The sequence below is a fragment of the Aethalodelphis obliquidens genome, unplaced genomic scaffold (assembly GCF_003676395.1).
Source record: "Aethalodelphis obliquidens isolate GAN/ISIS:26980383/991018 unplaced genomic scaffold, ASM367639v1 scaffold1, whole genome shotgun sequence".
Classification (NCBI taxonomy): domain Eukaryota; kingdom Metazoa; phylum Chordata; class Mammalia; order Artiodactyla; family Delphinidae; genus Aethalodelphis; species Aethalodelphis obliquidens.
This window is the reverse complement of record NW_020837945.1, coordinates 465,705-483,113: the sequence shown is the minus strand read 5'-3', so window position 1 is coordinate 483,113 and position 17,409 is coordinate 465,705. Positions and strand designations below refer to the sequence as shown.

General features: G+C 59.7%; 1 protein-coding gene across 1 annotated transcript; it reads right to left on the bottom strand.

Moving 5' to 3' along the window:
* Positions 1–474: 474 nt before the first annotated feature.
* FTCD (formimidoyltransferase cyclodeaminase) lies at positions 475–16,551 on the bottom strand. Its single transcript, XM_027114616.1, has 14 exons — positions 16,420–16,551; positions 15,593–15,776; positions 14,817–14,945; positions 13,966–14,054; positions 13,695–13,874; positions 12,532–12,669; positions 12,307–12,438; positions 6,804–6,865; positions 6,336–6,465; positions 6,078–6,239; positions 2,700–2,743; positions 2,359–2,497; positions 1,642–1,737; positions 475–634 (listed from the first exon to the last, which is right to left on the bottom strand). Exons 1-14 carry the CDS (start codon positions 16,471–16,473, stop codon positions 548–550), a joined length of 1,626 nt encoding a protein of 541 aa, XP_026970417.1. The 5' UTR covers positions 16,474–16,551; the 3' UTR covers positions 475–547.
* Between the last annotated feature and the right edge of the window lie 858 nt (positions 16,552–17,409).

Below are 17,409 nucleotides of genomic sequence, written 5' to 3'. Positions count from 1 at the left end.
CTGAGCTTCCACTGAGGGAAGTCGGTGCCCAGGTGCCCAGTGCCCAGGACCCCCCTCCCAGAGCCCAGGTCCAACGCTTTGAGCTCTCCCGCCAGGACGTGGGACCCGGCCGCATGTCAGCAGCACCTCCCCAGGAACTCCCGGCCCTCTGCCTGTCCTCACCTTGGCAGGTCCCCGCCCATCAGGCAGCGCGGCCTTCACCCCTCCATGTGACGGGCTCTTTCCCCCAGGACTCCAGGTGCTCTGGGACCCTGTGTCACCTTGGGCTGCACCTCCATCTCCCCCCACCTGCCTCCCACACTGGCACCCCACGGGTCCCCGTCCCAGCCGCTCGGCTCAGCCCTCCCCCAGCCCACCCACGTATCCCCTGTATGCACCCCACAGGCACCAGTGTGTCCTCACTTTACTGGAGGCCCCAGGTGACAGAAGGTGACACCACGAACCCAGACACACCTGCCCCCACACCCTCCCCTCTCTGGGCCCCATGGGATGTGTCTGGAGGGGCCTCCGGGGGAAGCAGAGTCCAGTGAGGTCCCCCGCCCGGCCATCACTCCCGCCGGGCCTCCAGCTGGTCCAGCACCAGTGCCGCCTGGGTCTTGGCTTCCTGCAGGAGGCCGGAGATGCGCTGGCGGACCTGACAGACACAGGGGCCCCGTCACCACCCCAAGCCCGCCACCAACCCCGCTGGCCCCACCTCCCCGCCACCTCCCTGGGCTGTCCACTCTGGGTGACCCCAAGCCCCTGACCTAGGGGTCCCCAGCTCCTCATGGGTCTCTTGGTGGTGACGGGAGGGGCCCCTCTGTCTTTCCTGAGATTTGGGGCCAGCCAGCCCCCACCCTCCCGGTCTCCCCACTTTAGCCATGACTGCCAAGGGCAGGGCTGTGTCCTTGAGGACTTAAGGGCCAGAGCTCAAGCGGCCTGTCTATCATCTCAATGCTTCCCTGATGGCCAAGCCCAGCCCAGCTGGAGAGGCAGGTGGGGACAGGCTGACGCTCGAAAAGGCCGTGGCGCTCCCATTCCGAGCCGCGAAATCACTTTTTAAAGATCGTCACAAGATCACAGAGACACATGGGCAGTGGCCAGGGCTGGGAATGGGGGTGACTGTGGGGCATCCTTTGGAGTGATGAGAATGTTCCAGACCTTGATAGAGGTGGTGGTCTCGCAACCCCGTAAGTGTGCTTAACGCCACTGAATTGTATCATCTAACACAGTGAGCTGCACGTTTTGTGAATTTTCCTCCAATAAACGGTAACAATGACGTGATCACAAATGCTGAAGTGGGATCACTGCTCAGGCTGGAGACTGTTCTTTGAGACCCTGTGCTGCCAGTGCTACAGCCCAACCCACCTGGGAGAGACCCCAGCCCTGGCCAGAGCCCCCGGGAGGGGACGAGGGGGTGCCGGCAGGCCCCCGGCCACCTGCCTCCACAGAGGCAGAAAGACGGCCCCAGCCGCCCCCGACGCCTGCGTTCTGCCGGCCAGGCCTCGTCCACCCTCAGGAGCTGGAGGAACTACTCATCTGATGGACACTTCCCTCCCTTGAGGACCTGCTGGCCGGGTGCCCTGGGCCCCAGGTCTGGGAGCCACGGCCCGAGGGCAGCCTCCAGTGCCCTCGGCGGGCCCGGCCCACACCCCTGCCCACCTGGTCCTTAAACGCGTCATCGGTGACATCCTTCAGGTTGATGAGCACATTGAAATACGCGCCAAACACACCCGTCTCCAGGGCCTTCACCGCCACCTACAACAGCCAAGGGGCAGGGCCCTCGTCGGTACCGGGGGGCAGCAGGGCCTTGCCCTGCCCACTCCTCAGCCCAGGGACACGGCCTGGGGGCCTCACGCCTCATCCGTGAAGACGGCAAACTGACCAGCCCAAGGGTTCCCTCCAGGCGGCAGGGCCGGCCCTCTCCCCACAGAGAGAAGCAGCTCGGCCTGGCCCCCTCCAGAGGCAGATATAACAACCAGCCCAAGGAAACGAGGCTCCTCCCCTCAGGATGGGCTGCGGACACGCAGAGCCGGCCCTGGCGTTCCTGGTCCCCAGCCTCTGCGCACGGCGCGGGCTGCGGACGGGGTGCCTGTGCACATCTGCAAGCCCCTGGGTTCTGGAAGAGGCGCGGTGGGAAGGAGGGAAGGGACGGGGTCTGCGGGATGGTTAGGGGTGGCCTCTGGAGACACACTCGAGTTTCTGCTTCTCTCTGCCGCGCGACCTTGCACAAGACCGTAATGGGTGACGGAGCCGGCCCTGCGGGCTGAGACTGACCGAAACGCCCTGTGAGCGCTTGTGCCTGCCCGGCTTGGTGAAGAGCTGTGATGCCCAGTGCCCCTCCGCACGTCGCCCCCGCAGCGGGGCTCCACAGCGTACCTGCAGGTCCGACCGGCAAGCCAGGTTCGCGCACAGGGCCAGCTCCTGCAGCGCCGGCCACAGCGAGGTCACCGTCTCCGCCAGCGCCAGGGGCACGGCCACCGCCCGCCTCAGCCCCTCCTGCAGGGCAGCCGCGCGTCTGGAAGCAAGAGGGTCAGTGGTTAGAGCCCAGGGCGCCCGGACACTGCTGGACCCACCTGATGGCTCCGCTCTGAGCAGACGGAACCAGGGTGGGGACCACAGGGAAACTGTTCTTCAATCACAACACACCCCAGTGGGGGACTGACTGGTACCAGGGCTTCCTGAGGCATCCGGATGTCCGCAGCCAGCGCTGCGCTCACCTGTCCTTGTCCTCAGGTGTGTTCTTGGGCAGCTTCGTTGCTTTCTGCCGGAGCAAACACAGAAACGCGCGGGTGACTGACTGTGATGAGGGGACACGGGAGCCTGGGGCAGGGAGGGGCTTCACGCAGGGCCCACACCACCCCCGAGGTCGGTTCCGTGGATTAGAGCCCTGGGCTCCTGACAGAGGAGGGCAGGCGACCCGGTGCAAGGCCCCACGTGGTCAGCACTGGAGGCTGGAGAGGAGGGTGGAGGGGAGCGGGTTCTCCAGCCCCAGGCCTCCCAGCCTCCAGGCAAGGCAACCGCACAAGCCCCGCAGTCCAGGTGTCATGGTTCAGGCCGTGTCCACGCATCCCCGAGGGGCCACACAACCCAGGCCTCCTCTGAGGAGCCATCAGCCCATGTGTCGCCCGCCTCGCCGCTGCCGGGCAGGCCTCCCCCGTCCCGCACCCCGTGCTGTGAGCACCCGTCCAGCCCCGCTCGCTCACACCAGCGCCCGAGGCCTGCCCACGTGCCGGGTCCAAAGGTGTAGCTGGTGGGGAACATGCCCTGCTGGGTTTGTAGGTTTCGCCAAATCTCCGCCCAAAACCGTTAACAGTCAGCTGGTCCATCAACCCTGCATGAGCGTAAAGGATCCCTGGACCCGACCGGAACCAGATTCGATCAGCATCCTGACCCGACCAGAACCAGATTCTGTGACCATCCTGGACCCGACCTGAGCCGGGTTCTGTCACCATCCTGACGTCCCCTAGTCTCCCCGGGCGCCCCTCCGGCCTCCTGTCTCCTGTGACACGTGTCTCTTTTCCGTGTGGACCCACAGCAGCTCCTCCCGAACACGGGGACCTGCTGACTCTGCTGCAGACCCAGGTCGGGGCGGGGCTGGGGGGGCAGGAGGGTCTCCACTGGGCAGAGCTTTGCTGATTTTCGTCAGGTCTGACTTTTACGTGGCCATGTCTGTGTCTGGCTGAGGGGGGCGGCCCACCCTCAGGGCTGCAGTCTGATTTATTTTCCGATTCACGGTGAGGTTTCTCTGGTGACTCCACCTGAGGTTGCGCATGTATTCGGTGCAAGATAAGGATGTTTTCTTATTTTTGTTCAAAAGTCTGTCTTCCTGCTGCTCACTGGGGACCTAGACCAGTGCAGTGTCTATCATACTCACACGCGTGTGTGTGTGATCGCCGGTCGGGTGTGTCTTCAGTCTAACCATTCTATGTTAGGTTTTCTCTAAACCACACCTCTTTGCTGACTACTTTTCTTTTTCCTTCCTGCCTTTGGATTAGGTTTTCATTTTTCTACTGCCCCCTCCAGTTGTTTTATGTTTGTCTTATTCTAATCTCTAGCGGTCAGAATTTTTAATGTTTGTTTTTAATTACGTGTTGTTACTTATATGCACACTGATGCCTCTACTCGAGCCCCTCAGTATCTGAAGTGCCTCAGACCACAGACAGCTAGAGGTGCCCTGAGAGAAGTGCAACAACTCTGGCCTGGGGAGGCCGTTTAAACTACGACACAACACCAAGGAAAGAGCAAAAGAAAGACTGAATATTCGACGACATGAAAACACAAGGCTCTTATGGTCAGAAACCAGCACAAGCAAAGTTGAAAGTCAAACAAGCTGAGACTCCCTGGCTTATGAAAAGGCCTAGGCAGCACCACGCAGAACAGAGAAGAAAAGGACACCTCACTTTCCTGAGAAGGAAATAAAACCGCTGCAGAAAGTATGAAAACACTCCTCCCCCTGCCCCGCCCACGTGAGACGCTCGCACCAGGGCAGCACCAAGAGACGCACGTGACCACCAGGTCCAGTGGCCGCGGCGTCGGGGCAGACGGCGGGAGGGCCACTCCAGGGCTCGATCCACACAACCTCTGCAAGGGCCACTGGGCAGCACCCTCCACGTGGGAAACACACCCGCCCTGGGGGGAAAGCCCGTCCCCGAGTCGCTCCTACAGCCCGTCCACCGAGTGCCCAGTGACGGAGGCCAGCTGTCCACACTGCCTGTCCCAGGTGCTGACTGGACCTGGCCAGAATCCCCAACAGGGCTGGTCCAAGGCCTCCACCCCAGGCGACCCCAGAACACCGGGCCACTGAGCCAGGGGTGTCCCTGCTCCAGGAGGACATGAGGTGAAAGATGCAACTGGACATCTGCCTGCCGCCACTTGCGTAAGAAAGGAGGAGAAAGGGGAGACCCAGTTCTGCCCAAATGCACACAAACATCTCAGGGAGACGTACGCACTGGGGCTGCACCTGCTTGGGCAGGGGGACAACACACCAGCTGCCCTCTGCCCCTGTGAACTCTGAACCCCTGAAGCTTTCACCCGTTTTAAAAAGCAAATAAACGAAATTTAAACGTAAAAGAGCATAGGGGAAAGGTGATCAGTCTCTGTACCCCGCCCCCGGGGACCCAGCTTCTGTCGCAGGGTCACCTCCTCCCGCAATGCGACATCCTAGACTGTCCCCGTGCGGATGTGGCACTCACGTCGGGGCGCCCAGCCCAGCAGCCCCCGAGGTCGCCTGGCCCAGGTCCTCCTGCCCCGTCCCCCACCCACCCCCGAGGCGGCTCTGGATGCCTGCTGTCTGTCGGGAGCTCATTCCTTCCCAGGCGTGTCTTCCTACCCCCGTGGGGTACAAGAGCCCTCATTCCCGCCTCTCCCGGGTCCTCTCTGCTGTATCTGCCTTCAGACACGCCTGGGGCTTCTTGACCTTGAATTCGGACCTCGACCTTCCTGCAAGTTCCCCATCCCCCGCCCGGTCTGATGGACGTCCCTCCTCCGCTGCCCCCTGGATGGGCACTGCCTGGATGCAGCCGCCCACGTCCTGTGCTTCTGAAAGTGCCCGGCTCCCCGGGGGCCCTTTGTGTCGCATGGCTGAACATCTTCTCTGATCTCTGAGACCATGACCCACAGCGTTTCTTCTGTGAAGATTCCTGTTCCCGCCCTTCCCGGGATGGGAGCTCTTCCTTGGGGACCTTGTTTTCCTCCGGCATCTGCAGGTCTGGGTGTCACCCGTCAGCGGGACTCAGGGACGTGGGCAGGGGGACGCTGAGCCTGGCTGACCCTCAGGACAGGTGCCCTTCTTGCCCCTCCCCCAGCCTGCAGAGACCCCAACCTGGAGTCACGCCTGCACCACACCCGCCGAGCTTGGCCCTGCACGAGCGGGGGGAGGGGGGTGCCCAAGAGGGGCTAGACCACTGTCTCCTCCCTCCAGCCCCCGGGGTCTACAGACAACTGTGCTCGTGGCAGCCCCTCCCCCTCCCCCTCCCCCTCCCCCTGTGACCCTGACCCACTTTTCTCTCGTCCGGACCCCGTACTGTCCACCGACCCCACTGTCCCTCGGGGCTGCCTCTGCGGGGCTGGTGACGGAGGCCCGTCTGCACGCTCACCAGGTAGGCCTCGAAGGCCCGGGCGTCGGCGTCCACCATCGCGGTCAGCTCAGTCAAGGCCGTGTGGAAGGGTGGGACCAGGCGCCGCACGGTCGCGTCCAGGTGTTCGAACTGGCGCCGCCCGTAGGTCATGAGGCCGGCCATGGAGGCCAGCGCGGCACCCTGGGGAGAGTGCCCTGTGCGTGGGACCAGCCCCAGGCTGGGCGACGCCCCCAACCCCGGCCGTCCCCCCCGCATCCTCGCCCAGGCCCCACTCACCATGGCTGCACTGGCTGCGGCCACGGAACCGCCCCCTGGGGCTGCCGAGCGGGCGCCCACCTCACGGACGAAGGAGCGCAGGGGCTGGTCAACCAGGCTCTGTTCTGGGCCGACCTCGGGGACCAGGTACCTGCAGGGGTGGGGCTGGGAGTGAGGGTCTGCATCGTGCAGGGGCGGGAACAGGGTCCTGGGTCGTTGCAGCCAGGCCGTAAGGGTGGGGTTGGCCAGGCTGGGGGCCCCTGATTCGCACCAGTGTGTGGGGGGGGCAAGGATGTGGGTCCAATATGCAGAGTGGCTGCCCCGGGGAGGGGCTGTGACCAGCCAGGAGCTGCGTGAGGACAGAGTGGGACCTTGTCGGGACCCCACTGGGCCCCCCAGCAAGCTCCCAGCCCCACGCCTGGCGACAGAGCAGAGCTCTGGAGGACTGAGGGGGTCTCCACGCAGGGGCGGGGGGCGGGGGCTGCTCACTCGATGATCCGCTCCTTGGGGTTGAAGGGGGACAGGGAGTCCAGGCCCAGCCGGTTCACCACCTGGAAGAGGGGCCAGTGAGTGGAGTCCCCTTGACCGGCACGTCCCACCCCTGCTGCCCGCGGGGCACCCTGCCCTGGTGGGGAGCCTGCAGGGGCGCAGCTGCCGCACCCCATGCCCATCAGCAGCCCTGCCGGCTGAAGGCCTCACTGACAGCAGGCACCCTGCCTGGGCTCCGGACACACCACCCACCCACCGTGCTGCTCCAGGGAGACCAAGGCCCGTGGTGACCCCATCCTGCCCCCACAAGAGCCTGTGCCGGAAAGGGACCAAGAAAACTGCCTCTTTGGACAGGATTCCAGCTCCTCGGGTGTCAGGGTCTCTCTGGTTCTTAAAGGCCGGGAGCTGCCTGATCTGCCCAAATGTGAGACTTGATATGTGAGGAAAAGTGAATTTTACCCAAATTCAAAATTAAGTTGGAAATATCCCCATTTTGGAGTAGAATTCTTTCCACCAAAAACCACTCAGGACACTTTATAATGCTCAATGCCGTCACACAGTTCCAACCCCTCTGAGCCACACAGGTGACACGTTCCACACAAAACAGAAAATGACAAGCGCAGCTTGAGGGAAACGAAGCAGCATGTCCCCAGGGACGGTCATGAGGTCTCCCTGAGGATGTGGAAATGGGGCAGAGAGCGCCCAAGGGCTGGCGGTAGAGCCGGCAAGCAGCCCGCCTGCCGCAGAAAACCTCAGAGTGAGGAACAGAACTGTCAGAATGGAATTCAGCACCCGGCAAAGCTGGCAGCAAGTAAAGGAAACCATTCACAGCCAGAAGTGACCAGAGATGCCCAGAAAGACCTCCTCTCCCAGAAGCTGGGTCCACCCTGGAGACATCTGCGACCTCTCACGAGTAGGGTGGTGTCGAGCCCACAAGAGCTGTGTCAGACGGGAGACCCTTGAAAGAGGACATCTCCAAGGATGAATCTTGGAAAAACGGCCCATCACAGGAAATACTGGGATACTTCCCAGTCTCGGCCTTCCGTTTGGTGAAGCACGAAACAAATCTTTCCCGGGAATTCTGACCTGACGGGGAGGTGGGCCACCGTTCACACAGAATTCTCTTCCTGTGCGGCACCAAAGCGCCAAGCAAAAGGCTCATCTAAAGTGGCCCAAACACCTAACAGGGGCAGACACGGACCAAACCAGGCGGCCAAGAATTACCACAGACGGAGCTCGAAAGGACAGGCCCTCACGACCCAAACTCACGAAGCGCGCGAAGAAGCAGCACCATGAGGACCAGCAGACACAACAGTCTGCAAAATCAGGCCTTCAAGGACTGCAGACCTCAGAGCTTTCAGATAAAAAATATAAAATAATATGTTTTAAAAGACAGTAGAGGGCTTCCCTGGTGGCGCAGTGGTTGAGAGTCCGCCTGCCGATGCAGGGGACAAGGGTTCATGCCCCGGTCCAGGAAGATCCCACATGCCGCAGAGCGGCTGGGCCCGTGAGCCATGGCCACTGAGCCTGCGCGTCCGGAGCCTGTGCTCCACAACGGGAGGGGCCACAACAGTGAGAGGCCCGCGTACCGCCAAAAAAAACAAAAAAGAAGACAGTAGAGAGCGTCAAACACATTAATAAGGAATAAATAAATGTGGGAGAGGTGAAAGCTTCTTAGAGAAAAAGGATGAAGTTAGAAAATTCTCGATGCTCCTAATACTTGCGGCTGGAATTTTAAGAGGAGCAGGTCACTTACACATTCTTAAACTACCTCCCCAGGGAGTCCTTATTAACAACAAAAGGAAAACAGAAACACTGCAGTGATAACCCTGGGTCAGGGATACCAGCTTGACCAGAGGACCCAGGTAACGCCCTGAGGGGGACACTCCATCACTTCTGTGCTACTCCTGCCGGAAACGCACAAGCACACACAGCCCTGAGACAGGTCAGACCGGCACCCAGCGAGCGGCGCTTCACAAAGCCACCAGCCGGTGCTCCACAGTCCGTCACGGTCAAGGAAAGACGGGGAGAACTGGGGACCTGATCCAGATTAAAGGCCATAAAAGACAAGCCAGCCGAACCCTCTGCTGCTCTGGGGCAGACCATGGACAGGGGGGCACGGATGCGATTTGATTCCGGTCTGCAGATTAGACGCCAGGCTGTACCGCGCTGGATTTCCCGGTTTTGATCATTGCACTGTGATTGTGTAAGAGAACGTCCTTGATCTTAAGAATTACACCCTGACTAAACAAGGGGTAAAGGGCACAGTGTCTTCAATCTACTTTAAAATGTTCCAGAAAAAAATATGATTATGCATGGAATACAGAAATAGAGTGATACAGCAGATGGGGCCAAATGCAACAATAGGTGAACCTGGAGAGCATAAAAGAGCTCCTGGTACTGTGCTCGCACCTCTTCTGTGAGTAGGAAATTACATCAAGATAAAAAGTTACACAAAACTTTGTAACTGCTAGAAAGAGAATAGACCCAGCCATAAACTGCATCAGTGATTGCAAAATGAAGGCTGAGAAAACCACAGTGAATACGGGGGAAAGAAAGAACAAAAAAGGCAGAATATGTGGAAGAAAATGCTACCGCAGTGTAACGGGTGTCGGTAAAGTGAAAGGACCAAAAACTGGATCAAAAATACAATGGAAGAAAATATTCCTGAAGCTAAACAAGAATGAACCTGTGAATCACAAGAAACCTTGTTCCAGAGAAAAAACTGATGTGGAACAATCCACAGCAAGACTCTTGTGGCAGCGTCGTTGACCCTCAAGGGTAAGGATGGAATTCTTCAAGCATCCAGGAGAAAGAACCGGCCACCAGGTCAGGGTTAGCCTTAGACCTCCGCACAGGGACATTCATTCCAAAGGTGGTAACGACGTGTCTGCAACGTTCTCAGGAAAAGACCGGTGACTTGAGGTTTCGGTTGTCCTACGGTCTTGCAAGCATAACATCACAGAAAGACATTCCCAAACCTGCCAGAACCCACAGAATAAAGCCCCTGTGAGCCTTTCTTTAAAAATCTGCCTGTCTGTGAAATCCAGCCAGACAGACGGGAAAGGACAGAGATGCATAGTGACCTCACTTGTGTATAGAACCAAGATTAAACATCTGTGGGTATTTAGTATGTGTGGATATGGTTACAGAAGGTCAATGTTATACACTGACAATGTAAAAATAACAACAAAGCAATTTAAATCTGGAACAGAGATGACCACTCACACAAGCGCATTAATTTTTTTGTCTCTCTTCACCAAGAGTCAACAGACATTGTCTAATATTGATAAACAGCTAAAGGATTAAATACATTATTTAAACTTAAAAAGTTAAGCACCTAGAACTAATAAATGAATTCAGCAAGGTAGCAGGATACAAAGTCAACACACAAAGGTCAGTGCATTTCTAAACACTAACAGTGAACAATCCGAAAAAGAAATTACAAAAACAATTCCGTTTCAATAGCATAAAATACTTAGGAATTAATTAACTTAACCAAGGAGGTGAAAGACTACAACGAAAACTACAAAACGTGATGAAAGAAGGCAAAGACAAATGAAGGGGAACACGGCCCACGTCCAGGGCTGGAAAGACGGTGCTGTAAGACAGCACCACCACCCAAAGTGGCCTGCGGAGTCAGCGCGAGCCCCGTCACAGTCCTGACAACGTCTTTTGCAGAAATAGGAAACCCCATCCCGGACACTGGTGACAGCTGCACAACTTTATACACATACACCAGTGGCCAGTGCACTTAAAAATGGTTAAAAGACGACAAATTTTATGTCATGTCTATTTTACCATAATTTAAACAACTGAAAAAATATTTAAGCACCAAAATAACCAGCTCCCTAAAAAATAGCACAAGTCTAAAAAATCAGGAAATAGAGAAGGAAGAAAGACAGCAGTAAATGCTGTGCAGTTACTGTCTCATTCATTTCCTGTGTCTCACGTTATGGGAATGTAGATTCTTTTCTTAAAGTGTATATTATGCTTTCAGATGATTATTTCTTCAAAGCTACACCACTGAGTATAAGCTCTGTTGGCTTCCGCCAGACAGCAAAAGGCAGACCTCCCTCTACCGCACTTCACAGATAGTACGTTTCTGACAAACTGAAGGTCTGTGGCAACCCTGCTTCAGGCAAGTCTATTGGCACCATGTTTCCAACAGCATTTGCTCACTTTGTGTCTCTGTGTCACATTTTGGTAATTCTTGCAGTATTTCAAATCCTCCTCCGGCACAAAGATCAGGACTCTGTAAGCTCAGATGATGGTTAGCATTTTTTAGCAATAAAGTACTTTTAAAGTAAGTATGTACACAGCTTTTTTAGACATAATAGTATTGCAAACTTAATAGACTACAGTCTAGTGTAAACATAACTTTTATACACACTAGGAAACCAAAAAAATCGTGTGAGTTACTTTATTGTGATATTCGCTTTCTTGCAGTGGCCTGGAACCAAAGCTGTGCTATCTCCAAGGTGCCTGTGCTGATAAACTGATACATTTGGATAAAGCTTTTAAATTAATAGATCAAAAATAGAGATAAATATATTGTTATAAGGTAATTACCAGAATTCCGAAAAACAGACTAACTCCTCCATACAGCCCAAAGGAAACCACATACTCTCATGCCTAAAACTAGGACAACAGTAAGTCCAGACATACCTGCTAAATTAGTAGATACAAAAGGATAAACTCAACTACCAAAAGACAAAAGCTTTCAGAGAGGGCTTCCCTGGTGGCACAGTGGTTAAGAATCCACCTGCCGACGCAGGGGACATGGGTTCGAGCTCTGGTCCGGAAGGATCCCACATGCCACGGAGCAACTAAGCCCATGCACCACAACTACTGAAGCCCGCGCGCATAGAGCCCGTGCTCCGCAACAAGAGAAGCCACCGCAATGAGAAGCCCATGCACTGCAACGAAGAACAGCTCGAAGAACAGCTCCCGCTCGCCGCAACTAGAGAAAGCCGGCGCCCAGCAACGAAGACCCAATGCAGCCAAAAATAAATAAACAAATAAATAAAACTTTCAGAGAAATCCAATCACGCGTTCATTACAAGAAACGCCCTCCAGACAAAATGACTCTGAGGCCAGAGCAACAGGACTGAGAAGGACGGCCACGCCCAGAGCAGGCGGTAGGACCTGGGACCAAAGGAACAACTTTGTGAATAACCCATGGACACTAGATTCATGCACCCAAATCCCAACAGGCAGGGAGCGGACGAGGGGCAGGTCCTTCCATCCGCGGGACGCGGCTCCAGGACAGGCACCGGGCCCCGTCCTCTCTGCTGAAGTTTCACAAGACTGAACACATTTTAGGTCACACAGAAAACCTCAACAGTGTCCCCCAAGTGAAAACAGTGTGATCTCAACTTCCAGGCACAGACAAGAAAACAAAGAAGGAGGAGGCCTGGCCCCGCAGACAGGGCCCCAGGCCCGGGGTGCAGGCGTCCGGAGCCCCCGACCTGCTCCCTGACTCACCCCCAGCCCCACCCACCAGCCGGAGCCGCTGCCCCTCCTCCAGCACGAAGAGGTTCTCCTTCTCGCAGTAGAAGGCGGCCACGTCCAGCAGGGCCTTCAGAGGCACCAGGCCCACCAGCTGCGAGCCCACCACCGGGAGGCTCAGCTCCTGCGGAGATCAGAGGTCGGAGGTCGGAGGTTGGGGAGTCAGCGCCCAGGGGGCTGGGCTTGAGAGACAGGGGAGGGGACCCACCCTGCTCACCTGGGCTTCTCTGCAGGTCTCCTCGTAGACCGTGTGCAGCCCTGTGACCTCAAAGTCCAGGAGGTTCATAGACACCTGAGCCAGGTTCTTCTCATCCAGGTACCAGCCGATGCCCTGCACCTTTCTCAGGCGTCCTGGCTGCCAAGGAGAAGGCTTGCCCAGCCCGGCCCCGCCCAGCCTCTCCTGCGCCCCGCACTGAGAGCCCCTTGGCCCTGCATCCCCCAGCCAGCCCGAGGGCTCCCTTCCACCCCAGACACCCGGACGAGGGGGGCCGTGGCCTGAAGACCGTGCGGTGCAGCCAGGCAGCCGGCTTCAGGCAGGTCTGTTCCTCACTCGCCCATTCTCATCTGAGCCGGGAAAGGGCCTGCCCACCACCGGAAACCAAGGCCCCGAAGGGTCAGTGCCACGGGGCCCGCCCTGCACAAGCCACAGGCTCAGACCAGGCCGGGCGGCCCAGGCATCCCGCCCACATCCCTGTCCTGGGGCGGTCTCTACCTCCCACCCCTTGCCCCAGAGGCCAGCTCCTGGCCCTCACTGCCTGGGGTGACTCAGTCTACCGTTCGGGCTTAGGCAGACTCTCGACGTCAGCAGAGCACAGAGAAGGATTCGGGAGTTGCCGTGTTTTTGTATTGTGTTTGCAGACAACTGAGTGCTCAGCACGGAAGCTGGGCTCCCAGGGCCTCAGCTGCCTGGAAGGCCCAGGGCTCTGGGAGTGGGGCCTGACAGGTGGGCAGGGCCTCCTTCACCGGGTGTCTCTGTGTCTGTGTCCAGCTCGAACTTTCTGCAGGAGCGATACTCACACTAGGTGACAGCTATGATGGCAGACTTGGTGGATCAGGGCACCTGGGGGTACCTGGAAGTACCTGAGGCATCTGGAGGTACATAGGGGCACCTAGGGGTACCTGGGGTGCAGAAGCGGCTGTTTTCCTATCAGTGTGGAAATGATGCAGTATTTTAACCACAGCTGCAGCCCTGCAACTTCCATGGAAAATGTCCTTAAAGACCTGCTCCCCAGCTTCAAACCCTGGAACCCTGACCCTGCCGGTCCCACGTGGCGTGGACCCCGAGGCAGGCTGGTCAGCAGCCCCACGCACGGGGCAGGGCCTGGGCCCCCTCCGGCGGCGGCACGGGTGCCCTCACGGCGACCCCGCGCCCGCCCTCACCTGGCCCGCCCCGCGGCCCTGCTCCCGGAGGTCAAGGGCGATGCGGTGCGCTTGCTCCCTGGTGCTGAGCAGGTTGACGTTGAACGCGATGAGGAACTTCCGCGCCCCCGTGACAGTGGCCCCCCAGCTGGGGACGAAGGAGCTGGGGCCGAAGTCGGGCGCCCACTCAGCCTGCTTGAGCTGTGGGGAGACCAGTGGGTGAGGGAAGGCGGAGGAGGGCCCACCCTGCGGGGTCCGCCCCCAGACTGCCCACTGGGAGGGGACACCGCACCTTCTCAGGCAGGGCCTCGTACTCGCCGGCCCGGATGGCCGGCAGAGACTGGCGGCTGGCCGTCCGTGCTGCCTCGCCGTAGAGGTACACTGCAAGGGGCCTGGCCGGTCAGGCCCTCGGCCGGCGGGCGCTGCAGGACCCCCATTCCTGCAGCTCCGTCTTGCTGGCAGCGCCCCCATCTCTGAGCCCCGTCAGATGGGTGTGGTGGTCGCTGATGGGCACTCTGTATGGGCCAGGACCGTCCTCTGCCCACCCCTGCTGCCCCTGCACAGATGCCCCAGAAAAAGCCATTGCCCGCCCACAACAGGGGCTGGAGGGATATTCGTGTTTCTCTCCAACGTGCATTTTCATTGAACGAGCAACACGCCCGCAAATTAAGGAACGAGGAGGAGAGAAGACAAAACTCACCGCCAGCTGTGACACCCGCACAGGGCAGGTGACACCCGCCCATGAGCCACACTGCAGGGGCTGGGCCCGCGCCCGGGCTCGCAGGTCCGCCCGCCGCCCTGTGCTGGGCTTTCCCTTGACTTGGTTAATTCCCCAAAGAGACTGTTTAGGGGTCCCCGTCCGTCCTGCTCAAGCCCTTTCAGAGCGGCTCCTCGGTCCCTGCCTCCCTGACGGCTGGGACCCTGTCCCTGTGGTTTGTCCCATTGCAGGAGAAGCGGGACATATTCCCACCTGTCGAAAACCTGCATGGTAGGGTTTTTGGGTTTTTTTCTTAAAATGCATTTTTAAGGATGCAAGAGCAGGGAGCCTCAACGGATGGTTGAGGCTGCTGGGAAGTGAAGTGAAGTGAGGAGGGGCTGGCTGGGGGAGCCCCTGGGGTAGGCCGCCCTTCCCCAGGCACGCACCTGGCACACCCAGCTCCTCTGCCAGCCGCTGGCCAAAGGCCTGAGCACAGAGCACGCATTCGTCCATGGTGACGCCCCTCACTGGGATGAAGGGGCACACGTCCAGGGCGCCCATCCGAGGGTGCTCCCCTGCACAGAGATGGGGGCTGAGGAAGCTGGGGCCCAGGTGTGGAGCTCGGGGCAGACCCTGCACTCCAGCCCCCTGCACACGCACACCCGCACTGACCACAGGGCCCCGGGAGAAGCAGCCCCCGATTTCTGCGGCATCTCAGGGGTAAACCCCTCCCTCTCCTAAGAGCCGAGAGGATAAGTCCAAGCCCTCAGGGAGGGGCGCTGTCACCCGGCTGCCTTACAGAGGGTCCTTCTCAGAGCCCAAGTCCCACTGCGGGTCAGATGGCAGCTCCCGCGGCCCCCTCCCCCCAGGCGGTTCCTCTGAGATAAGCCTCCATCTCTCTTCACCAGTTGGGATCTCTTGTGAATTCCCTCCCCCTCTGTGGGCGTCCAGAGACCCTGCCCTTTTGACCAGCTCCCCGTGTGTCCACCGACCTTTGACCCTGCCGCCCACAGAATGTGTTTGGTTTGTGGGCTGTTGACAGATCGGGCTGTGTCCCCCACCCCTGCCCAGGGCCTGCACAGAGTGCGATCACCTCTCTGCCAGCCACTCCAGGGCCCCCTGAAACGTGGACGGGGTCCAAGGAGCATCCAGCCAGTGCGATGGCCCCATGCCCCTGGGGAGTCCTGCGGGCGAGGCCGGCCGTGCGCACTCGGGCCCTCACCTCTGTGCCTGCCCATGTCGATGAGCCGGTGGGCGACCCGGGCGGCGTTGAGGGCCCCCTCCACCACGTCCTCGGGGCGCCCCACGAAGGTGTAGACGGTGCGGTTGGTGGAGGGGCCAGCGTCCACGTCCAGCAGCACGCAGCCCGGGGTCTGCACCACCGCTCGGGAGATGGCGTCGATCACCTGGGGACAAAGCCAGGCCTGCGCCTCGGTCTCCCCATGCGGAAGAGGGGGCGGGAGCTGCAGGGGCCATGCCCGCCCTGCCCCCATTCAGACACGATGCGGGCGAGGACCTGGACATATGGGGGCCGGCACCCGGGCAGCACCCTCCGGGAGAAACTGAGGCAGGAAGCAGAAACCGGGCGCAGGGGCTCTCAGGGCCCCGAGAAGGTGACCCACAGCCCAAGGTCACAGAGGGGCAGGGCCCCAGTCCACAGGCCACCTGTGTCTGGGGGGCGGAGCGTGAAGGGCCCGGAACCTTCTGAGGCAGCAGGAAGGCCTGCCCAGCTCTCTGTGCCTCAGTTTCCTGCAGGTCACGTGGGGATGAGAGCGGCGCCCACCTCAGAAGGTGGGGAAGGGAGATGGGGTACCCCCCGGGGACCCTGAAATGGCCCTGGGGGTCGGGCTTCAGGGGCCCTGTTTTCACACAAGAGGCCAAGTGACCCCCCCCGGACCCCAGGCCCAGACCTGGGCCAGGACCTGGCTGCCTGCCTGCTGCCACCTTCCTCACCCTTTCCAGAGAAGACAATCCCCAAACCGCACACTGAGCCGCATTCTCCTTGCCCTGAGCCCCTACACCGCCCCCCGCCACCCCCTGGTGCCTCACCTCCTGGTTCTTCCCCTCCGAGAAGTTGGGGACACATTCTACCAGCTGGGACATGGTCCAAGCTCTGCTGTAGACGCTCCTCTCGCCAGCAGAGGTGGGAAGGAGGCCAGCAGGGCCTTTATGCCCTCGGGCAGCGCCCCACCCCAGGGCCAGGCTTCTTATTAACCGAGTACATGGGGGAGGGGCAGAGCCAGGACCCGAGAGGCTGCCAGTGGAGGGCGAGGACTGAGGCCTCCACCCACGTGGGCGTGGGCTCCGCCGAGGGAAGTGCCCGTGGCCTGGACCCTCGGGGGAGGGTCCTCGGCAGGCGGCGGCTCAGGTCAGCCCAGGCTTGAGGCCCAGCTGGGTCCAGGGCCCCCTGGTGACCCTCTGGGTGACCGTCCGGTGACCCTCCAGGCCTTTTGTTCTTTGGCAGAACAGCCAAGCCTCAGGGCTGCAGGGGGTGAGAGGGACCATGTGTGAGGCCCCGGCACCAGCCCTGGCTCTCAGCAGAGGGCAGCACGCCTGGTCGGGCAGGAGAAGGGGCAGGGGGTGAGTGTGTGCGGGTGCGTGTCTGCCGGCGGGGCGGGCAGGTGAGGCCCAGCTCTCCCGGCTACTGGCTGTGCTCCCCGAGGCCGGAGGGTCCCCACGAGGGCGACGCACCCCAGGTCAGCAGCACAGGGCCCTGAGCCCAGAGAGCCAGCTCGAGTCAACACTGTCTTGAAGTCCTTCGTGATTTTTGAACAGGGGATTGTTTCCATTCTGCGAAGGCCCACCGATCACATGGTCATCCTGGCAGCACATGGACCCCCACAGACCCCTCCCTCCCAAGAGCAGACTGCAGCCATCCGTGCTCCTCCCGGAAGCAGGCCCCCACGCGGCCTTTGTGGGGTCAGCGTCTGGGCCAGTCACCACAGGGCCAGGAGAGGGGATGCCCAGATCCCTCGGGTCAGCAGCTCTCTGGTCCTTGGGAAGCCCCCCCCTCCAGCAGCTGCTCACGGGGACTGGAAG